The sequence below is a fragment of the Globicephala melas genome, chromosome 15 (genome assembly GCF_963455315.2).
Source record: "Globicephala melas chromosome 15, mGloMel1.2, whole genome shotgun sequence".
NCBI lineage: Eukaryota > Metazoa > Chordata > Mammalia > Artiodactyla > Delphinidae > Globicephala > Globicephala melas.
The window spans coordinates 25,323,520-25,348,214 of NC_083328.1; the positions used below are offsets into that span (position 1 = coordinate 25,323,520).

Genomic DNA, 24,695 nt, shown 5'->3' on the forward strand with positions numbered 1-24,695 from the left:
GCTCGAACCTGTGTCCCCTGCATTGGCAGACAGATTCTTAACCACTGCACCACCAGGGAAGTCCCTAATAATGTCTTTAAAATAGATAATTTGCAGTAAAACTATTCTGTATGATACTGTAATAGTGGATACATTTCATTATACAGCTGTCAAAACCCATAGAATGTACAACACCAAGAGTGAACCCTGATGTAAACTACGGACTTTGGGTGATAATGATGCATCAGCGTGGGTTCATTGATCGTTGCAAGGGTACCACTCTGGTGGGGGATGTTGATGGTTGAGGCGGCTGTGTATATCAAGGGGCAGGAACAGGGGCGTATAGGACCTTTGTACCTCTGCTCAATTTTGCTGTGAACCTAAAACTGCTCTAGAAAACGAAGTATTTATTTTTTAAAGTAGACAGTTCCAAATAAACCTAAGGTTGGAACTTGTTAGGAAAACTCAGTTTTCTCTTTTACTCTTTTCATCTACATCCTTTCCTGCATCCTCTCGGGAGGAGTGGATTGAGATATGGAGCGGGGTTTGAAAACCCAGCCCAGCTCTCTGCCAGTGGTGGGCAAGTCTCCTCCCCTCTGGGAGCCTCAGTTTCCCCATCTGGCAAATGGCACGGAGCTGTGGAAAAGTACCCACAGAACACCTGTGTGGGGCTGTTTCCGGTGGGTCACTTTTCCCTTATCTTTCAGAGGTGAGTCTGGAGCTGGAAAAACTGAAAACACCAAGAAAGTCATCCAGTACCTGGCCGTGGTGGCCTCCTCCCACAAGGGCAAGAAGGACACAAGTATCACGGTGAGTGGTAGTTCCTGCCCTGTGGCCACGACTTAGCAGATGGGCCCCCGGGCTCGTGGGCTGACCGAGGGAGAGACAGCACCGTTAAGAAGGCCAGGACTTGGCGTTGTAAGGACTCAGGGCTGTGCTTCACTGCCCCTCCCCAGACAGCTCACCAGAGGGCTGCTTTTCCTCCTGGGTGGGCCCGTTTGGGTCTAGGTGATTTCTCGCTTTAGCCAGGATCATCTCCTGAGGGGTCCTGTCCTGTGAAATGAGAGGAGGAGTCTTGATTGACGTCAAAGCTTCTCAACCGTGGCAGCAAAGTCATTTTGGACTGAGTAATTGTGGGGCTGTCTTATGCCTCGGAGGGTTTTAGCAGCATCCCTGGCCTCTCCCCACCGGAGGCTGGTAGCAACCCCTGCCCTCAGTTATGCAACCAAGAATGTCTCTAGGGACATTGCCAGGTGCCCTCTGGGGGGCACGGTCACCCCTGCTGGAGAACTACTGCCTGAACTGAATCTCTGGAAATTCCCTAGTGTTTAGGGACACCTGTCATTCCTCCATGTGTCCCTCAGATGGGAACCCCAGGGGATGGGAACATTGGTGTCACTCAGCATATGGGCTTTGGTCCAGTGCTCTTGACCGAGCATCTACTGTATGCCGGGCGCTGCCAGGATGGGGTCCAGCGATGAGGCTGCGAGGCACTGTTATTCTAGCTACTGAGCTTTTGGACTCGTGGGAAAGAGAGACAGTCATCAAATAATCATACAGATCAACCCGTGGTGATGCAGTTTGATTAAGGCCTTAGAAGGAAAGAAGAGGCTGTTTCTAGAATCATCCCTTCTTGGGTCCATCCCTCTCTTCCTCCTCCGTCTTAGCCCTGCCTCGTCTGTCCCAGAGGAGGCGACAAGCAATGGGGCTGCTTGAAGGACCTGCCAGCGCCTCTGTGTGAAGGTTTGGGGTGGGGGCAGGGGAACGGCAGAGCGGAGGCCTGAAGAAGGCTTGGGGTGTCACTGGTTCCTGCCACTCTGGATCTTGCTTCTGGGGCTCAGAGGCAACACTGGAGCAGCCACAGCGGCCAGTTTGTCTGGAGGTCCTCGGAGATCTCGGGTGGGCTCTGGTTGTAGCCTGGGGAACCTTCCTCCCTCAAACAGACGCAGGAAACCCACACTGTCTCTGGCACCGTGTATGGGAACAAATAGCGCCAAAGTTCACGTGGCAGTTAAACACCACTTCCCACCACCTTTCCTTTTCCTAGAATAGTGATGATAAGTAATAGTAATACTTAATAATAGTAACTGATCTTTATCAAGCAGCTGCTATGTGCCAGATACCTTTTTCTCTGTGTGTGAGAACACATCTCAGACAGCATCTCATGAGACACAGTTTTAAAGACTGCACCTTGGCCCCAGCAATTAAAAAACTTTGAAATGTCTGAATCTCTAAGAAATTAGAAAAGACAGCGGCAAAACAGAAAGGAAATTGAATCCAAGAAAAGTTGCTGCTTTCCTAGTTGGAGAATCTTGGAGAATCCAGGCTGTCTGAGCGGGGGGATTGAAATCGTATATTCTCCAGACCCTGATGTACGTGTGATGGAAATAACACTGACATTTGTTTTATACTGTATTGTTCAACCACAGCAAGGCCCATCTTTTGCCTACGTGAGTAACTGGGAGTGTTTTCCTGGTGTGTACGGGAGGCACGGAGTGTGTTTAGATGTGCATGCTCCTGTCGCACCCACTGAGCCCCATAGCTGATGGTAGAATGGGCTAGATCCCCGAGTTTCACAACCCAAACCTACAGACTCACTGAAACACCGTCCTGCGGGCGTCCAATGTCAGTGTGGGGCGTGGGGCGCGTTGCCACCCGCAGGACCCATTGGACTTCCCAGGGTTGACCTCCAGCCGGGAATGGATTTCCCCAGTTCAGAATGGATCTCATTACCCTTCCCACCAATGTGTCCGCCACCGGTAACCCTGACTGGAAGGCCCTGGAGACGTCTGTTCCATCTGGTTGAGCCTTGAAGGACCTTCTGGCCCTAAAGCTTCCCTGGCTTGATTGACAGTCAGTTAATGGCACTGCTGTGGCATGCCTCTCTCCCCACTCCCTGCCATCATCCCTAAATATCTCCCCTGAGCCCTGTCCCCTGTGCACTGGTGTGTCCCTGTGCATGTGTGTGCAGTGCGTGTCTGTCTTTGCATGCTGGTTGCTTGACCCAGGGCTCCAGAAACGGGAGTCTTGGTGTTCACGAGGCACTAGCTTTGGTGGCATGGTAAGGCCCCAGCTATTGCGACACACAACCGGGCCCTGCTCAAACCTCTGCATGTATAAACTCATCTCTAACTCAGAGCTTGGGGGGCTGGCATACGGGTCCCAGCCTGGGAGAGACCCTCAGATCAAGAGATCCTAGCGTGTGCTAGGATCACGCTCAATCCATCTTAGTTAGACCTGGGCGGCAGTGTCATGGATGAATCAGAAGGAGAATCAGGCTTCTTATATAGGATCTGCTCCTGTGTGACTGTGGCCAAGTCACTTAACTTCTCTGGGCCACTGTCTCATCATCCATAAAAATGAGTGGTTTGGACCAGATCTTCATGTTCAGAGCTCTCCTGAGAAGGATCTTTTGGCCCCAGCAGCTGGAACTCCCATTCTAGGAAGGGAACTTTTTTCTGGGGATATTGGGACCCCAAGTTTGTGTTGACAGAAGTGACCCCATTAGTCTTCTTCCTGCTAGTCAAGCAAAGCCCTTTGCTCTCATTGTAAATTTCCACAAGTCCCAATTATGGGGATTCTACTGTGGCTGGGATTTTCACAGAGATGACACTTTTTTTTTTTTTTTTTTTTTGCGGTATGCGGGCCTCTCACTGTGAGGCCTCTCCCGTTGCGGAGCACAGGCTCCAGACGCGCAGGCTCAGTGGCCATGGCTCACGGGCCCAGCCGCTCCGCCGCATGTGGGATCTTCCTGTACCAGGACACAAACCCGTGTCCCCTGCATCGGCAGGCGGACTCAACCACTGCGCCACCAGGGAAGCCCAGAGATGACACTTTTATCTTCTTTGAGAGCTGTGAAGGAGGAGGGCATGTGAATAAATAGACACGTAAATTAGTAGCTTCCTGTTCTGTTCCTTTAGGGACAGCCACCCATGATGCCCTCCTGGTGTATAGAGGAGCAGGGAGAAAGCTGTGCGCTGCCTTTTCCCTTCTAGAACCTTTCCCAGCTTCTTTTTAGCCCAGCCCAACTGCCCTGAAAAAGAGGACAGGGGAACCAGCAGAGAAAACAGGAGAAAACCCTCAGGACCCGTACTTCCCAGGGTCGGCCTGTAGGAGGAGCTGGGTAGGAGAGCCGCTGAGCCAGTCTGCAGCCGCCGTGTTGTGGGGATAGGCAGAGAGCAGCTCGATGCTTCCTGGCATGATTTACCTTGTTGGCCCTTTCCTGCAACAATTAATCACGTGACCGCGTTTGTGCACAGGAGCCCCCTCAGAGGGGGCCGATGGGCTGTGTACAGTCTCAGCTGCATTTAACCTGATGAATGGAGCTCAAGCAACCTGCTTTGAAGCTTTGTTCTGCAGTCGGTTTGAAGTATTCCCGGTGGGTTTTGCGCATTCCTTACTTGTCTTCCATAGGAGACTTCAGAAAACTGGTCCTGAGAAAGGAAAAATTGCACCTATAAAAAGAGGCACTAAAACCATCAGAAGAAGGGTTGTAGTGATTTAGCTTGAAGAAAGCTGCTTGTCAAACATAAGCAGCAGCAAGACTGTTGTGTACAGCAGGGCAGGCTGTGCACTGCACAACTCCATGGATTCACTATGATGTAAATGACATCCTGGTGTTGTACAGTGTGGCAGCTCTCAGTGGCAATGATGTCACATAGATGAGCAGGCCCTATCTAGGAAAAAGTGGCCTTCCCAGGTGATGTCCTTACAGATGTCCCAGCTATAAGAGAGCTCAGACATTTGTTTCTCTTCTGAAATCCTTGAGTAAATCTGGACATTAGCATTGGGGGTCTCAGATGGGTAGGTGATAGGATAGGAGAGAACCCGTGGGTTAAGGGCAGAATTTTGTGACAACCTCTGTCTATGGCAGAGCTGTCAGTGTCTACGTCACATTCTCCAATAACTAGATGTGAATGAATTTTAGGGTGAGCTGGAAAAGCAGCTTCTACAAGCAAACCCCATCCTGGAGGCTTTCGGCAACGCCAAAACTGTCAAGAACGACAACTCCTCACGATTTGTAAGTAGGAAAGCCACATGGGTTTTCTGGAAAAGACTTGGGTGCCCTGGTGTCCCCTTCTGCCTGAGAATGCAGAGTATGTGTGTGCAGGGACGTCTGAGGCTGAAGGGATGGAGGTGTGCATTGCAACAGCATTTTGCTCTGCATCTCCAGTCCTGTCTTGACCTTACAACCCTGCAAGTGCTCCAGCCACTCCCTCCCTCATTCATTCACTCACTATTCATTCAACAAATATTCATTCAGCATCTGCTTGCTAGGCTCCCTGTTAGAATTTGACATTCATAATTCATTCAGTAAATATTTACTGAGCACCTAGTAAGTGCTAGACACTTACACCCAATACTCATTTATTTATTCAGCAAAACATGCATTGAGTACCTACTATGTACCAAGCACATGCAAATTTCAATAAACATTTATTATGCACCCACTGTATACAATCATTCTGGCAGGCATTTTTACAGACACCATTCTCTCTCTCTCTCTCTCTCTCTCTTCGTTTGGCTCATTTTCATTAAGCGCCTACTGTATAGCAGACCCTGAACTAGACAGCAAACAATTCAGATGTGGTTCCAGGCTTCACAAAGCTTGTGGCCTAGTTGGGGAGCCAATAGTCAATGATGCAGGACTTCCCACACAGGCTTTCCCAGGTTCCAAGGGCCCCCCCCACTTTCTCACCTGAGCCTAATGGGGGAAGGAGAACTCTGAACACAGGTGGTTGATGACACTTACACAAAAATTATCTTGTCGTACAAAAGAAGTGGGGGCCTCCACTCCATAGGAGAGTCAGAAAGATACTTTTTTTTTTTAAGAGGAATGATGCTTTTTTAAAAAAATTATTTTATTTATTTATTTTTGGCTGTGTTGGGGTTTTGTTGCTGTGCGTGGGCTTCCTCTAGTTGAGGCCAGCAGGGTTAATCTTTGTTGCGGGGCTTGGGCTTCTCATTGCGGTGGCTTTTCTTGTTGTGGAGCGTGGGCTCTAGGCGCACGGGCTTCAGTAGTTGTGGCATGAGGGCTCAGTATTTATGGCTTGCGGGTTCTAGAGTGCAGGCTCAGTAGTTGTGGCACATGGGCCTCGTTTTGCTCCGCAGCATGTGGGATCTTCCCGGACCAGGGTTTGAACCTGTGTCCCCTGCATTGGCAGATGGATTCTTAACCACTGCACCACCTGGGAAGCCCAGAAAGATACTTTGATGAGGAAATTTGGAGGAAAGACTGCATCTGAATTCCACTAGTGAGGAGGCCCCTGCTGATTTGTGGGTGCCCCTCTGAACTGTCAGTCACCAGATGGGACCCTGTGAAAAACTCTTTGTAGAAACCTCTGCCCCGCCCACGTAGAGCTGCTCTATGGGTATCTCTGTGTCCTGCATATTCACACGCATGGGCCCCAGCCTTGTCAACCCCAAGACCCACTTCTTATTACAAGTAATTATGCGGTGTTCCCTTTCCTTCCCTGAAAAATTAGAGTCATAGATAACATCACCTACTACACACATCAGATTAAAAAAAAAATAGCACAATGCCCTTGCTATAATATGAAGGAGAAATAAAACAATTCATAATTAAAATGTGCATTTCAGCATATCAGTTCTCGGGCCAGACCACATATGAAGACACAATGAACTAGTCAGACACTTGCATTTATATCCAGAATCACTGTGACCTTGACAGCTACAAATGCAGGCTGAGACGAGGGGGAGTTCGTTTGGGGACTGAAGCCATGGGATGGGATTTTCCAGAATGATGACATACTCTTTGGAAAGCTCTGAACCAAAGAACAATTTGCTCTCAAGTTACATGGATATGACATTCCTACAAGAGAACAACATTAACATTTTTTGTGTGTTTTTATCTAAAACACCATTAGGGTCTAGGCTCAGCTAATTATAAACAGGTTTTTCACCTCCGTGAGTGTCAGGTGGGACATTTGGAAGTCATAGGGTAGGTGGCTAATGCTTGGTGTCTGGGACTGTCTTGGTCATTGCAGGATGCCCAGCATCCTTGGCCCCTGTCCACTAAGAGCAGTAGCTGCCACCGTCATGTAACAATTCCAGTCCCTCCCCCAGATTTCCAAAATCCCCGTGGGGTTAGTGCTGGCTGCACCAAGAAGCACTGCATTTGTGCGTTGTAACCCAGTGCAGAGTTTCTAGGATGTCAGTAAATGAGAGCAAATTCAAAGTGAATCCCTGCAATGTCCCCACTCACTGGTGCCCCAGGTCTTCTCGGGAGGAAGGCAAGATGGCTCCAGGACCAGCAGGCTCCCGTGTTACGGTTGCAATAACGTTCATTGTCCTGAATCATTCTACTGTCTGTCTCGCTTCCTGATGGAGAAAGAGGGAGGGTTTTGTCGAGGCCCAAGCAAGCCTAGGGGACGGTGCCTCCCACCACGTAATCACGGGTGGGTGAGGGCGGTAAGGATACGATCCTTTGTCAGCTGTTAAGAAAGCAGGAAAAGGGCCGGTGCTGCCAGAGGCGGGACCTGGCTGTCCTGGGTTCTGTGGTTCGGCTGAGGCAGAAGGCAGGTGGATTGGCATCTTTTCCAAGTGGAGAGATCTGATGGGCCGAGGGGCTGGGGGCATGGCCCAGCCCTGCCTACAGAGCCTCCTATGCAGGGCCTGCTCAGATAGCGCGGCTCCCTGGCATCACTGTTCATGCTCACCTGCCCCAAAGAAGCGGTTTAATTCGCAGCTGGATGAACTTGGGCTTGATTGATCATGGAGGCCCAGCGTGTTTCTGGGCAGTGGGGCAGCGGGGGAGGCCTCCAGCCACTGGGTGTGGCAAATGTGCCTTCTACTCATGCCTCTACCTCTTAGGAGCACTACCACACTGGGCAGGTCCCACTAGCTTTCTTGGCCTCAGTTTCCCCACCTTTAAAATGGGGAGAGCTATGATGGGCTGAGGGTCATTGCAAGAGCAAGTGAAATTGATTTGAGAAAGTGTTTTCTAAGTTCCTCTGTCGCCATAAGGCCCTCGATCTTCCCAGCTCAGGAGATGCTGACCTGTGAGATTCTTGAGTGTTTGCAAGAAGCTCTCTCTGGTTTTCTTCTTTTTCCCTTGAATGCTCCCTGACTCCTCTCTCCCCACTTGCCTGCAGCATGAGGGTGAGGGGCTGAGGCTGGGGAACCCACCATGAACTGTGTTTTCCTGTTGGCAGGGTAAATTTATCCGCATCAACTTCGACGTCACGGGTTACATCGTGGGAGCCAACATTGAGACATGTATCCTTTGCTGAGCCTGGGCCACCTGGGACTCCCACCCTTGGTCCCACCAACCTCCTGCCCAGAGCCTGAGGGGGGCACAAGAGCCACCCCTCTCTCCCCAGGCGCTTGGGTACCATCCAGAACGAATCTCCCCTGGGGTTGTTTTCCCCTAACAGCAAGCCTTGTAGTGTGGTGGTCCCCAGGTTTGGGGACCTCAAGCAGCCTGTGTTTGATTCTGAGTGGACCTCTCCCTAGCTGAGCGATCTTGGGCTAGTTACTCAACCTCTCTGTGCCTCGTCAGTGAAATGGGGATGATAATAATACCTGCCTCATAGAGGTGTCGTGAGAATCAAGTGAATTCATTCATGTAAAGCTCTTAGAACCGTGACAGAATAAGGGCTGGTTGAGCATTGGCTATCGTGAGAACTTCGCTTCATCCTTTTCGAGCCAGGGTCCAAAGCTAAACCCGGACCCCTTGTCCTTCTGAGGAACAGGGCGGCTTCAGCCCACAGACAGGACATCAACGGAAACAGGACTTTCCCAGAGGAACAGCCTGCTTCTGGCAAAGCAAGCAGGAAGCTGTTTCTGTAAATCTAAGGAATCAGAATCCCAGCAGCCCACCAGTGCCACCCGTGCTCCTTAGCACCCCAGAGGGGGCTCAGGGCGTGGCTGGGGTCAACTGACCAGGCCCCATCCCCACCTCCCAGAGCTGGGCAGGGATTAAATGAGATACAGCCAAAGACACCCATATTCTCCTACGGGGGGATAAGGAGACCATAAATAGCCTCGTGTGGGCTCAGAACGGGTATGGCCACCAGCTGAGTTCTGGTTTTCAGAAGTTTCTGGATTTGGGAATTGCAGATGAGAGTTTGTGACCCTGTATAATAAGAGGCGTTGGGAGGAGAAATTAGTCTACATGACCTGACATGACAGAGCGGGGGTGGGGGACACAGTCTAATCCAATGGATTTGGGAGCACAGAGAAGAAGTGATCATTCATTCTTCAGTGGTTAGGGTTTTGCAGATTTTGTCACAGTCAAGTAGAGCCTGGTTCTTACATGGGGAAATCCACCTGGTACAAGAGCCCAACCACCCATGTGCCTCCCTACCATCCCCTCCCCCCATGGCAGAACAGCTCTCCTTAGATTGATTAGTGGGTCATGTTTACAGTCTCCTGAGGCTAGACAGCTAGTCAGCTGGGTCAAGGTCACTCAGCCAGCCAGAACTGGTACCCAGCTCTCGAAGCCCAGCCCCTTGTCTGGGGTGGTTTTGGCTACCGCAGACACTTGGCGTTGTCACTTCCTAGCTCTGTGCTCCTGGGAAATTGAGCCTTCCCCGAGCTTCCCTGGGCCTCAGTTTCCCTATATTGAAAATGCAAATAATATTCGCACTTAGCTTCTAGGATAGTTTGTGAGATGTAAATGAGAAAATGCACGTCAAACATTTAGCACAGGGATTAACGAATCATAGAGGGTGTAATTATTTTTACTCTGTAATATCTAAAGACAGCTCACTCTGCAGAAGAGGAGTTAGTGACGGCTGCTGGGGAAACATCTCATTTCATGCCCCTCCCGTAAGTCTTTCATCCTGGAGTCCTTTGACTCCTGTCTTTTTATGCTTTTTTTCCCCCACTCTGTTCCCCTCACTTCTCCCCGGCACTGGGGCCTGCCAGCAGCACCCAGTGGTCTCTGTGAGCCAGAACTGGAAGGTCAACTCATGTGGACCAGGCGTGGATGGCTTGACTCTGCCCCAGCAATCAGACTCTTCAGAACACTCCAGGGAACCTCCCCCGGGTCCTGGAGATTTCCCCTCCAGCAGCTGGTGTGACAAGGATTGGGGAGGAAGGTCATGTTCCCACAAGAGGTACACATGGTATCCCTGGGATTCTTAACTCCTCCCAAACCAGATCTGCTAGAAAAGTCACGGGCGATTCGCCAAGCCAGAGACGAGAGGACGTTCCACATCTTTTACTATCTGATTGCTGGAGCCAAGGAGAAGATGAGAAGTAAGTGATGAGCAAGGACGTGTGTTGGGAGATCTCAGCCCTCCCTTTCATCATGATCCAGGGTTACTCGATCAGCCATTAACACAGAGTCTGAGATCCTGCCAGGGAAAGAGCTACACATCTCTGGGCAGCATCTCCTTTGTGTGAGTGAGTGTGGCTTCTGTTCAGTCATTCTCATTTATTGAGCACCTACTATGTGACATAGTAGATGTCCATTTCAGTTAGGCATTAAATAATTCATTAATCAAGCCCAGTTAGACTGGACGACATCAAGTCCAAATAGACACAATCTGTGCCTTCCAGGAAGGGAGAAAGACAATTGCCATATTTGCACGTTTACAAAAGTTGCAGGTATTTAAGAGGCATTCTGATTGTATAAAGAATTTGGAAGGGCAGTGGAACCAAGCACTTTTCATTATTCCTGTTTTGAAAATAACTTTGAATTGACCTTTTTGTAGGGCAGGGGTCACCTATATTTTTCTGTAAGGAACCAGATAGTAAATCTCTTAGGTTCTGTAGGCCACACGGTTTTTGTCACAACTACTCAGCTCTGATGTTGTAATGCAGAAGCAGCCATAGGCAATGCCTAAACCAATGGGCAAAGCTATACAATAGGATTTTATTTACAAAAATAGGAATGTGCTGTAGTTTGCTGCCCTCTGTTGTAAGGAAAATATTTTTCACATAAAAACTATATACTGAAAAAAAAAAAAACTATATACTGTATACCAGACTCCAATAGGAAATTATACATTCTAGGCGTGTAGAAGAGTTAATCTACTAACTGCAAAGAATATATAAATCACAGCTGAATAAAGGAGTATACCAGTCAATACAAGTACATAGTATGGTCTATATTCTAGTAATAAGTTTAAGTCCTAAATTTTAGGAGAACAGTACAAATTTTGCTTCCCATCAGTTTTGTGACCCGGGGTTAGTTATTTTGCTTAGAAAATTACCAAAAGGATGTGTGGGCTGGTACCTTTGCTGTGATGAGGTGTATTGCAATGTTCCACCACTAGGGGAAGCAGCGTTCCTTATTTAATCTTGTTGCTTGGCAGCTGGAGCAATTTTGGATAAAAGAGGGGAGGCGGAATGGATGTTAGTGGCACATAGGTAAATTAGCAGATATAGTGCAGACACGATGGCCTGGCCCAGAGGGAAGCGTTTATATTTTTCTTCCACCTCTTTGGCACCAAAGTCAACAATTTTGTTGTTTGGTAACCTGGGTTCCAGTTTTGTGCTCTGCCTCCGGTCTCCCAGAAATCAAGAGAGGATAAAATCAACAACTGAGATCCCTAGGAACCACTTGTATGCCTGATGATAGATCTGGGAAGAGGTTAGGCTTTTAGGGGGAGTCAAATATTTCCACATGTATCCATGGTCTGGATAATGAAATCTTGGCAAAGACTCAAATCCTTGTGACTTTAATCAGGCATTTCAGTTAATCCAAAGGCTTAATTGGTGTCTCGGGTCAACTTAACCTCAGCTTTATCAAGTAGCTTCCTAGTGACTTGACCCAGGAAAACCCTTTGTTTAAAAAGAAGAGCATCTTGCTGAATTCCCTCCAAAAGTATAATCAAATCCAGCCTAATTAAAGATTGATCTGGAAGAGGACACTTGATATATTGGACAGTGTCATAAAAGCAAATAGTATAAGAAAAAAAGAAGGAATTATAAATTTGGGAGAGAAAGGGATGAATAACAACAAAGGAATGTAACTACAGAGTATGACTTTTCAGAGAATAATATTTGATAGATGTCATAAACAAGGAGTTGACAAATGTTTTTACTAAAGGGCCAGATAGTCCATATCTTAGGCTTTGGGGATCATTTTTGATTTGGTTTTTCTTGCAACTACTCAACTCTGGCTGCTATTGTAGCATGAAAGCAGCCATAGAAAATAGACAAGGAGATGGGAGCAGCTGTGTTTCAATAAAACTTTTTTTTACAAATAAGAACCTGCTGTATAAAAAAATAAAAATAAAATTCAAAAAAAAGAACCTGCTATTTAAAAATATAAATAAAATAAAATTCAAAATAAAAAGAGCCTGCTGTGTTAAAAAAAATTAAATTAAAAAAAAACTTTATTTACAAAGATAACCAGCAGACCAGATTTGCCAATCCCTAACATAAGCCTTATCTACTGATTCAGCTAGAAATAGTTTGAGAAGAGGGAGGCTAAATGGTAAGAGCAATTGTAAGAGCACCAAAGCTTTTTTCCACCATAGCAGGAAGTCAATGGATAATATCTAATTTTGACATATCCAGAAATAGCCATTAATATGATATATAAAAGTAATATATAGTAAGCCTATTACATAGAGAGATAATGATAACTACCAGAAAAAAACAGTTAAAAGAGATAAAAGCAGTTATTGTAGGGTAAGGTAGGAGTTGGAGAAAAGATGGGACAAGCAATTGGTATTTTTATTATAAACCTTTAGATAGTAATTAATTTTTTCTCATAAATATATTTATTAAGCTTAACGTGTTTGGTGAAGATAGGACAAAATCAACTATTACACAACATATATAGAACAAAAATCACAGTGTTAATTAGATATTAGATGTCCAAAAACATATATGTGGTAAAATCATATACAGCTAAAGAATTATTTGATTATTAAAGAAGGAAAAAGTGGGGTGATTCAGGGACAAATGCTGATGAAGGTTGTAAAACGAGGGTGCCTTTTTCCTCCCTCGGGATGCTCGTCAAGTTCACATTAAATTCTGTTTGATCAGTGTTGACTAGAAGCTGCAAGTTTCATTTCTCAGGCTCTTAGTACGAGCATCATATCAATAGCTCAGTCATTGATTTTAAAAATCCATGTGTATGTGTGATTTTGATAAAAGTTTAATAAATGGATGGATAAAGATTAATCTAACTTTTCAGAGCTTTGTTTCTGAAGGCAGGGTACTTTTGGGCAACTGAGATAAAGGTGTCTCTTCCTCTGGGTAGATGCAATGTTCTGTCAGGGGTCATGGCTTAGCAAGTGGAGCCAACAATGGATTTCAGCTGCCAGGCACTCTGGGGCAGTGCACAACCTGCACCATTGTATGAGGTGGATGATGGCTTCTATGCGATGAAGCAGAAGGAAGGTTTAAACTGTCCAAGTCTTGGGAAAGGGAAAGAAATTATGATGGGCCAGACCCTTTACCAGGTTCCTGTCTCCTGTTCAAAATAGAAGTGTGCCTTCCTGACCACCACCCCATCTTCCTCTCCTTCTAGATGACTTGCTTTTGGAGGGCTTCAACAACTACACATTCCTCTCCAATGGATTTGTGCCCATCCCGGCAGCCCAGGACGATGAGATGTTCCAAGAAACCTTGGAGGCCATGGGGATCATGGGCTTCAATGAAGAGGAGCAGCTGTGTAAGTCTTCCCACCTCGAGGCGGGGTGCTGGTGAGGAGAGCGAGGTTCCTGCTCTCGATACTGATACCAGGAAAGCTTTACCAGAAGTCCAGGCTCTTGTTCAACTCGTCCAAAAGAGTTTGGGCAAGGAACACAAGGCACTAAGGAAAAAAATAAACACACACCGACATACACACACACACACACACACACACACACACATACACACAGACACACACGTGCACACACACATACTGAGGCTGAGTAGCAAGAGAACAAAGAAGTTTATTTAGTGCAGAAGTGAAAATTACATACTTAAAGAAGAGTGTGGGCATCCTCGTGAGTGAGGGGTGCCCCGCAGGGTTGTTGATCCCCCTTTTATCTTATTTTTAGCCCTTTGAATGGGTGGGTGTTTTTGATTAGGGGTGGAATGTTCATTGAGGGGGAAGGTTGAGGTGTGGCCTGGATTACACCAGGTTGCATCAGCCCCCAGTCTTGTGCATTTTTCTGCTGAAACCACTGTACCTGTGCTCTAAGAGATGTTTTCCCTTACATTTTCCTTTACTAGTCAAGCGCCACAGGTGAAAAGTCTTATAGGGTCATCAGCAACCTGTGCATTTTTATTTGCATGCTCTACAGTTTTATTGGTCAGTTTCTTGTTCAGATGTTACAAAATTTCTGTGTTGGATACCATTCCTCCATGCGTCATGGCCTCGTTAAATGCAAAACAAGGAGGTGGCTTTGCCTTCTGCCTAATGCCTATACATGAGGAGGCTGTCCTTGGGCCCGGCCCTGTCTTTCCTGCCTCAGTACCACTGGAATTAGTTAGGGACTTTTCTCTGGTCAGGACAGATTTCTGCTCTCTGAATTCCCCACTCCCTCAAAAAAAAAAAGGAGAAGGAGAAAAATTAATATTACTTTACGTGGTTTATTGGTGTTTTAGAAAGGTGGCTGCATGAGTTATGGCTCTTTTGGTTACAAGTGACCAAATTGGCTTAAGCAAAAAGGAAAATGATTCACTCATAGAGCTGAAAAATTCAGGGATAGTGGTTTCAGGAACAGCAAATTCTAGGGACTCAAAGAATGTCTTTAGAACTTGGTCTCTCAACAACATTGTCTTTAAGTAGGAAGTAGTTTCTTGGCAACAAAATGGCTGCTGTGGCTCCAGCCCTTACATCCATTGGTTTTATGTCCAGCAGAAATGAGCAGAGTGGATTCCCTGCCTGCACCCCTGAATGGAGTCATATTGCCTAGGTTGACATGCATATTCCTGAGCTACTCACAATGAACCAGGGTTGTTGAAAGTTCTGTTATGTCTCTTTGTTATGGTCTCGATTCCATTCTTGGAGCTGGAGGTAGAGAGGTTGTTGGCCTCATTGAGAACATGTAGGTGGAGGGGAGGGTGAGTAATTGAGGCAGTCGGTGTACTTGGGTTCTTCCTGGAAAGGCAGTTCTGGTGATGGACCAATATTGATCAATATCATCAACCAATGACCAAGAAACACATTTCGTCCTGAGAATAGGAAAGCTCATAGAGATATTTCTGGTTTCCATACTGTGCAAGAAACACTTTTTCTTCTGGGTTAGATATGCCTGAGTACTCAAGGTTAATCTCTTTTGGGAACACCAGGACAAGATTGTGGAAATTTTCGCTTTCTTCCCACACCCACACCCGTTTGGAGCCCCAGAATAATGGCTACAGTTGCAAAAATTAAACTTATAAGGAAGGGCAGCTCCTTCAGAGATAACTTGGGGCCCAGAAAAAAGAAGACTCCATGAATGAGATAACAAATGGGTGGTGTTTGTGGATTTTGGCTAGGATCCTACTTCAGAATCCAGTGCTTACAGCATCCCTTCCTTAATGACATCAGCTCTCCAAGAATGATTCATTTTATTTGGAACATGAGTCAGTTTTTACTTCTAATCTTTGCTTTAAAAAAAGAAAATACAACTGATGATTAAGTACTTGCTGTAGGCCAGATATTTGCTAAATACCCCCCCCTTTTTTTTTTCGGGACTTCCCTGGTGGTCCAGTGATTGGGACTTCGCCTTCCAGTGAAGGGGGCGAGGGTTCGATCCCTGGTCAGGGAGCTAAGATCCCACATGCCTCGTGGCCAAAAAATCAAGGCATAAAACAGAATAAATATTGTAACAAATTCAGACTTTTTAAAGACTTTAAAAATGGTCCACATCAAAAAAAAAATCTTTAAAAAAAGGAAATTAATGGGGTGGAAAGGGCCATATACACAAATAAACAGATAGCGACATCATGACAGGTACCTGAAAAGAGATACAAATTACACTCAGAAGTCCAGAGACTGTAACAAGTAGCAGAAATATCATTTACATAATTGTGACTTTAAGTACAATGCTCCATGGGAAAGTAATGGCATAAGAATTTCAGATCCACTGTAATGAGAAACACAAGTTTGTAGGTGACCTTTTTTGTCCCACAATGAAAGGTCTTAAATGTCAGGGTTATATTTCCTTTTTTTTTTAAATTTAATTTTATTTATTTTTTTATACAGCAAGTTCTTATTAGTCATCAATTTTATACACATCAGTGTATATATGTCAATCCCAACCACCCAATTCATCATACCACCATCCCCACCCCACCACGGCTTTCCCCCCTTGGTATCCATACATTTGTTCTCTACATCTGTGTCTCAACTTCTGCCCTGCAAACTGGTTCATCTGTACCATTTTTCTAGGTTCCACACACATGCGTTAATATATGATATTTGTTTTTCTCTTTCTGACTTACTTCACTCTGTATGACAGCCTCTAGATCCATCCACGTCTCAACAAATGACCCAATTTCATTCCTTTTTATGGCTGAGTAATATTCCATTGTATATATGTACCACAACTTCTTTATCCATTCATCTGTCAATGGGCATTTAGGTTGCTTCCATGACCTGGCTATTGTAAATAGTGCTGCAATGAACATTGGGGTACATGTGTCTTTTTGAATTATGGTTTTCTCTGGGTATATGCCCAGTAGTGGGATTGCTGGATCATATGGTAATTCTATTTTTAGTTTTTTAAGGAACCTCCATACTGTTCTCCATAGTGGCTGTATCAATTTACATTCCCACCAACAGTGCAAGAGGATTCTCTTTTCTCCACACCCTCTTCAGCATTTGTTGTTTGTAGATTTTCTGATGATGCCCATTCTAACTGGTGTGAAGTGATACCTCATTGTAGTTTTGATTTGCATTTCTCTAATGATTAGTGATGTTGAGCATCCTTTCATGTGTTTGTTGGCAATCTGTATATCTTCTTTGGAGAAATGTCTATTTAGGTCTTCTGCCCATTTTTGGATTGGGTTGTTTGTTTCTTTAATATTGAGCTGCATGAGCTGTTTATATATTTTGGAGATTAATCCTTTGTCCGTTGATTCGTTTGCAAATATTTTCTCCCATTCTGAGGGTTGTCTTTTCGTCTTGTTTATGGTTTCCTTTGCTGTGCAAGAGCTTTTAAGTTTCATTAGGTCCCATTTGTTTATTTTTGTTTTTATTTCCATTACTCTAGGAGGTGGACCAAAAAAGATCTTGCGGTGATTTATGTCAGAGTGTTCTTCCTATGTTTTCCTCTAAGAGTGCTAAATCCCCTTTTTAAAAGAATGTACCAGAATGTTCAGTTTTATTTAAATACTAAAAAACTGGAACAAACCAAAATATTGATTGATTGAAGCCTTATTTAATTATTTGTTGACCTTATGAAAGAAAGCAACGGGACCTTTTAAATGGTCTTAGAAAGACATTGCCTTATGTAGAAATGCTTCTAATATATTTAAAGTGAAGACATCAGGGAACAAAGCAATGTGCTAAATGCTTTATATGCATTACTTAATGTCAAAACAACCCTAAGGGGTGGCCATTATTACCTCAATTTGCAGATGAGGAAACTGAGGTACAGAGAAGTAAAGGAAATTACCCAAGGACACACTGTTGGAGCTGGGACTCACTCAGGTCTCATGAATCCCAAGCCCCACTTTATGATTCACTGTGCTCTGTTTTTGTCTGTGGGAAGGTGGGTTTTGTCCTTTAAACTTAAAAAAAAAAATCTGTGTCAGAACCAAGGTATTGAAACCAAGGTTAAAAGGGGCCCAGAATGTTCTACAATGTGGACTCGCTTTGCTGGGTGATAAGTGATACAGAAGCACACCATGAGATGGTGGTCCCTTCTCTAGTCCCTTTCAGTTCTTCTGATGACTTTCAAAGAGAGGAGCAGTTTGGCACCTACTAGGTCTTCAGCCCCTCCCTGACACTTGCTAATCACCCTTTTAACCCTGGAGAGTAGACCCCAGGCCCAGCACCTTGGGCAGGCCCTAGCCTCTTGCTAGCATTTGATAATATGGTTTATCTTTCCTGTATTTATTTTTATAGGTGTCATCTATTTATGGCAAGGGAAGCTGATTTTTCACTTAAGAAAAAGTTTTCTACTTAAGTGAATCATAGGAAAGAGAAGTGAATGTAAAGAAAAATGTTAAGTAAATAGTAGAACAGATGGTATGCCTGTAGAACAAGCATTAGGATGAGGGTGTACAAATGACTGACACCCATGGGACACGGACTTAGACCAGTGTGTATACCAACCTTGATTATAAATCTAGGGCTACTCCCAACCCTCCCCAAAGAAGCCAAAGGAAAATGGGGAGCTGACGGTAGTGTCAGGCCTGACCCCTGGAGCTGCATGAGGTTCCAGGTGACCAGTCTCCTCTGGTTCCTGGACTTCAGCAAGGGAGAATTACTTGCCCTAGATTGCACAGGGAGCTAGGAACAGTGTAAGACCATCATAATCATTGTGACATCATAGCAACTACTGTTTATTGAGCACTGCCTGGGTTTAGGTGCTATGCATTTAATCCTCATGACAAGCCTATGAAGCAGGTGGTTTTATGGGCCTTCAGATGGTGAAATGGGCCCAGAGAGGCTAATACCTGACTTGAAGTCACACAGCTGCTACTAACATGGCCAAGATGCGAACCCCCGGCAGCTAACTCCAGCATTGTCCTCATATCGTCCCAGGGACTGTCTAGGTCCATTTCCAGGTGTCAGTCATTCACAATTGATGCCGCTTCTGGGTTTCATCTGTATCATCATTGTTTGAATATTTTTATGCCTAGGGTGGATTTCTATAGCCCCATCCACTCTGGGCTTTGTCTAAACAACAGTTCCGTACAATCACTAAGTATGTGTCCTGGTTATACAATTTGAAATAAATTAGAATAAGTACCTAACTATTGAAATGTTTTAAAAGTTTCACATACCACCTATAATCATCCACCCTGTGTACATGTGGTACGTCTGCCACGTGTTGGGAAAGCCTATTTCCTGTTCCTCAGTAATAAGGGTGGCGTATTAGTTTCCTGAGGCTGCTGTAACAAATTACCACAAACTTGGTGGCTTAAAACAACAGGAATTTATTCTCTCATGGTTCTGGAGGCCAGAAGTCTGAAACCAAGGTGTGGGCAGGGTTGGTTTCTTCTGGGGGCTCTGAGGGAAAATCCATCCCAGGCCCCTCTCCCGGCTTCTGTGGCCGCCGGCAGTCCTTGGCTTGTAGACGCATCACTACAACCTGCCTCCTTCTTTATGTTTCCTTCTGCCCTGTGCATCTTCTCTTCTCTCTGTCATCAGGTCACTTGTCATTGGATTTAGGGCCCACCAGATCTCATTTAATTGCATCTGCAGGGATCTTTTTTCCAAATAAGGTCGCATTCACAGGTTCTGGATGGTCATGTCTTTGGGCAGCCACCAGTCAACCCACTACAGGTGGCTACTTCTATTTAGCACCTACTGGGCCAGGCCCCTGGTTTGCAGCATCTCTCCTGATATAAACGTTATGAAGCAGGTACTGCTGTTACCCTCTGCATTTTGCAGATGGGGAAACTAAGGCTCAGCAAGGTGAGGCTGGACTTCCTAACACTAGAGTGCATGCTTTCAACCACTGTCCCAGACTGCCAGCCCTTGCCGCCCTTGCTATCTGGGCAGCCCTCTCCACTTTGCTGTCCACCAGCTCTTGTGACCTGGGAGTGGTGACAATTCTTTTGTTATTTCTGTGACAGTGCTATCTATACCACAAAGTGCAAACCAGCAGTGCCTGAGCCCTCAAGAGAGATTGGCCTCCACAGCCATTAAAGTTGTCAATTTTAAACCTGGGTAGATTTCACATAAAAATCTGGGTTTCCATCATCTTTGGAAAAATCAGAAGCCTGGCAGCTCTGGGCTTGCCTCCCCCGCAGCCATGATTGGAGTAGCAACTCTCCCCTTTCATGCAGGGTTGTGGCCCCCGTGAGTCCCCACAGTCCCCATCAATCTGCCTTGCTCATTTAGACCAGTGGTTCTCAGCTAGGGGTGAGTCGGCCCCCGGGGGATACTTGGCAATGTCTGGAGACATTTTTGGTTGTCCCAACTTGGGAGAGGGTAGCACTACTGACATCTAGTGGTTAGAGACCAGGGATGTGGCTAAATAGCCTATAATGATGATAGGATATCCCCACAACAAATTATCTGGGCCAAAATTTCACTAGTGCCCAGGTTGAGTGCCGAAATTCACTGCTTACCCAGGCTCTGCGGGCATTCCAGCAATCCTAATTTAGACCTGCAGTTTAAGAACTGTGAGTATTGGTCTTGACAGTTCACTAAACCCCTTTCATAGATGGTAGTAAAGAAACTGCCTCAGCTGTGCCCTGTCAACAGAAGCTCTGTTCATCTTTTGGGTGTAGAGTTTTGCAGTGGTGAATGGGAGCATATGGGTGGCTGATCTAGGCCTTTCTCCTCCTGAGCTGGGCCAGGTGTGAGGACAGCTGTTGTAAAAGGTTGTCACCGCTCGTTTGGCCTAAGGAACCAGAGGAGGCTGGAATCTCTAGGTTTTGTTCTTGGAATACAGTGATTTCTTCTTGGAAATCCTGGGTGATTTGCACCTGAGTTAATCTAAAGCCACGCATTTGCATTAATCAATCCTCCCTCTATCCATCCATCCATCCATCCATCCATCCATCCATCCATCCATCCATCCATCCATCTATCCATCCATCCATCCATCCATCCATCCATCTATCCATCTTCCTCCATCTATCTATTCATCAATCCATTGATTGATCCATCTATTATCTATCCATTCATTGATCCATCTATCATCCGTTTTCCTTCCTTTCATCCATCCATCAATTCATCTTCCAACCATCCATCTTCCATCCCTTCCCATGTGTCTGAACACACCTGTGTAACTAGTGCCTGTTATAACTAAGAGAACATGAATACCACCAGACCCCATGAAGCTCCATCTTGTTCCTTCTAGTAGCTTCCCCCAGTCAAGGATGACCACCATGCTAACTTCTAACAGCATAGTTTTGCCCGTTCTTGAACGTTCTATAAATGGGACTTATATGATATGTTCTTGTTTACATTTGGAGTCCTTTGTTCAGCATTAGTATTTGTGAGATAATACAGCAATTTTGTTGTTTGTAGTCATAAATCATTCAGTCTCCTTGCTGTATAGAAGAGGTTGACAAACATTTTCTGTAAAGGGCCAGAGGGTAAGTATTTTAGCCTTGGTGGGCCATACGATCTCCATGGCAACGGTTGAACTCTGCCATTAAGCATGCAAACCGCTATAGACAATATGTAAGTGAATGAGTGTGGCTGGGTTCCAATAAAACTTTATTTACAATGGCAGGCATTGGGCCGGATTTGGTCCACTGGCTATAGATTGCCATCCCCTGCTGCATAGTATTCCACTGTAGGGCACGGTTTTTAGCAACCATCCAAAAATATTCTGCTCCTCCCAACGGTTTTTAGCAACCATCCAAAAATATTCTGCTCCTCCCAGCCAGGTTTTCTCCCCTCTTAGCAGGGAATTGGGGTGCTTTGGCTTTCTCCTAAAAGCTCAGAACTGAGTCTTTTTAGGGGAAAGATGTAGGCTGGCTCTGGGTCTTCAATGACCTTTAGACTCCAAACCTTGGTATTGGCATTTGTGTCTTATCTGTACTTCTCTCCTCACTTCAGCCATATTGAAGGTGGTGTCATCCGTCCTGCAACTTGGGAATATTGTCTTCAAGAAGGAAAGAAACACAGACCAGGCGTCCATGCCGGATAACACAGGTGCTTGCCGCTTTTTCATAATAACTGATGACTTTGGTGATGGAAGGGAAGGTCACATTGTCTTTGGTTATTTTTCTGGATGAGGTTATCTGGGGCCTTAACAAGAACTAGACTAGATTATTATCACTTAATTCTCTCTTTTTTCAAACTTTTCACTGCTTAAGATCCTACGTGGAAAGTTCTTGAGTCAGAGAGTGGGGGGAAAAACTAAGTTTTGGATCAGACAGGATCCTTAGGGAGTGCCTCTTCTAAAAACCCCACACTCATTTGTTTTATTAAACAAATATTTTTGAGCACCTGCTATATGCCGGGCACTGGGATACAGCAGGAAATGAGACAGGGACCACCCCATTTCTTATGGCATATGTGGTCTTGTTGGGGAGACAGACCTCACGTTTCCCTGCAGTTGGGATTGTTGGATAAAATAAAGGATGCCCAGTGAAATTTGAATTTCAGATAAACACTTTTGATAGTAAGTATGTTCTAGGCAATATTGGGGACATAATTATACTAAAAAGTGTTCATTGTTTATCTGAAATTCAAGTTTCACTGGGCTTCCTATATATTTTTCCTAAATCTTGACAGCCCTACCTGCAAATAAGCAGTGTTTCGTGTTTTGAAAAGATGGCCTGGCTACCACCATGCTTGTTGGCGGCTGATGTAAAAGGATGACATAAGTTCCCAACGTGCTCACCTGTGGCCTCACATCGCCGTCTCAGGCTGTATATTGGGTTGCTTTTCCAAGCTCCCAGTTTGACTGCCAGTTGTTTCTTATGTGTTACACGCCCAGATATAGCAAGTTAAAGGAATCCTCGCTCTGAGGAGAGACCCTCAGGGAAAGAGAAACCAAAAGAGCACCCTTAAAAAGAGATGGTGAAAAATCCTAAAACTACACTATTTACCGTCCACCTCACACATCCAAACTATCGTGTATCACTAGTCTTCACGTTAAGGAAGCAGCTAGTGGACTTTTTTTTTTTGGAGAAAAAGTTTTTATGCAGAACTACATGAATACAGCAAGAACCCACATGTTCACCATTCAGAATTGACATTTGTGAATATTTTCAAATACATCTTTGTCTTTAGAATGAAGCAAAACACAGTATAGAGAAGACTGACATCTCTTATTCTCCCAACTGAGTCCCTGAACCTCCTGGCAACCACAATTGTACTGTACCACATACCCTTCTGGTTTTATGTTTATAATTTCACACACATGTATCTGAACAGTATACAGTGTTGCTTTGTGAGTGTGTTTTTAATTTACATGAATGATGTCACTCTGTAGGCATCATTCTGCAACTTTTTTTTTTTACTCTGTACTCACAACTGTCTAGATCAGGGTTTCCTAACAGTAGCATCCCCTAGTGTGACAACCAAAAATGTCTCCAGATATTGCCAATGTCCCATGGGAGCAAAATCATTCCCAACTGAGAACCACTGGTCTAGAGAGAAAGAAAAAGCCAGGTCATTGCTTTAACTGCTATTTGGTATTCCATCTTATAAAAATACTGTGATATATTTGTTTGCTCCCTTATGAATAGACATTTAAGTTGTTTCCAATATTTTTTCCACTACATACACTGCAACATATATCTTGGAATGGTGGAACAAATGCTTATTGAATTTAACTATATGTCATGTTCATACCTACCTCATTTAATCCCATTGACAACCTAACAAGGTACCAAATAGCTGATCCTTTTTGTAAGCAAAAGCCTGGGAAGCTAAGTAGATTTTCCAAAATCACATGGCTAGGAAGTGGGAAAGGAGCAAGGATTTGAACCTAGTTCTGACCCTAAGCCCCCAATTGGGGCCCACCTCCAACCCAGCCCCATCATTGCCTCTTTTAGCCAAACACTGGGGGTGAGGTCACTAATGACAGCAGTTTTTAGGACTCTTTCATGCTATGTTCACTATCGTGCTCCATCTCACCAAGGAAAAACCAATGTATCCACAGATCACAAATGTCCCATGTTATGTGCCTTCTTTCCAAGCCTGCACTTTTGTGATACACTTAATATGCTTCTTTTCTCCATCCAGCTGCTCAGAAAGTTTGCCACCTCATGGGAATTAATGTGACGGATTTCACCAGATCCATCCTGACCCCACGTATCAAAGTCGGGCGGGACGTGGTACAGAAAGCTCAGACAAAAGAACAGGTAAATGATGCCTTTGCCGTTTATTCCTGCACTTGTCATTTATTCCTGCAGGATCTTCCATCCGTCCAGCCCTCTAGCCATCCATCCATCCATCCACCCATCCATCTGTCCATCCATCCATTCATCTGTTACCTAACCAAACTTGGGTCCACTCACCAGCCACACAGCAAAGCCAATTTGCTGACACTGAGTTGTGGTGAAGGAAAGTACTGAGTTTATTGCAGGTGCCCAATGAGGAGAATGGGTGGCTCATGCTCAAAAGACCTGAACTCCCTGGTGGCTGTCAGGGAAGGGCTTTTATTGTTTTTGTTTTTGTTTTTTTTCTTTCTGCAGTACGCGGGCCTCTCACTGTTGTGGCCTCTCCCGTTGCGGAGCACAGGCTCCGGACGCGCAGGCTCAGCGGCCATGGCTCACGGGCCCAGCCACTCCACGGCATGTGGGATCTTCCCAGACCGGGGCACGAACCTGTGTCCCCTGCATCAGCAGGCAGACTCTTAACCACTGCGCCACCAGGGAAGCCCAGGGAAGGGCTTTTAAAGGCAACATTTGGGGTCAGGGTTGCAGGGGGCGTGACTTTCTTCAGATTGGCTTGTGGTGAGGTAACAGGGTGGTGTTCCAGGAATCTTAATCATCGACCTTCTGCTTCTGACCAGTCTGGGTTCTATGCACTTGTGTATGTAGTCACCATCCTCCACCTGGGTGGGAGTCTTAGTTCCTGCAGAACAACTCAAAGACTGTATCCCATTCAGATTGTTATGTGTATCCCTTGAGGAGGAACTAGGACTCTGTTTTATCCCTGCACTATTGTTTCTTGACGGCTTTTCCTTTGTTTCTGCATTCCCTCACTTCCCTAATTAGTAACT

General features: G+C 45.4%; 1 protein-coding gene across 4 annotated transcripts in view; it reads left to right on the forward strand.

The window, feature by feature from the left end:
* The window catches only part of MYH11 (myosin heavy chain 11), a 128,009-nt gene that overhangs the window by 64,186 nt on the left and 39,128 nt on the right, over positions 1-24,695 (forward strand). For 2 of the 4 annotated variants that reach the window (XM_060285764.1, XM_060285765.1), the window contains exons 5-12: positions 687-789; positions 2,409-2,429; positions 4,907-4,999; positions 8,154-8,217; positions 10,105-10,203; positions 13,436-13,579; positions 21,575-21,670; positions 23,714-23,832. In XM_060285764.1, coding sequence (XP_060141747.1) covers positions 687-789; positions 2,409-2,429; positions 4,907-4,999; positions 8,154-8,217; positions 10,105-10,203; positions 13,436-13,579; positions 21,575-21,670; positions 23,714-23,832 — 739 coding nt within the window. The remainder of the gene's footprint in view (positions 1-686; positions 790-2,408; positions 2,430-4,906; positions 5,000-8,153; positions 8,218-10,104; positions 10,204-13,435; positions 13,580-21,574; positions 21,671-23,713; positions 23,833-24,695) is intronic. The other 2 variants (XM_030884047.2, XM_030884048.2) reach the window with 1 other exon arrangement.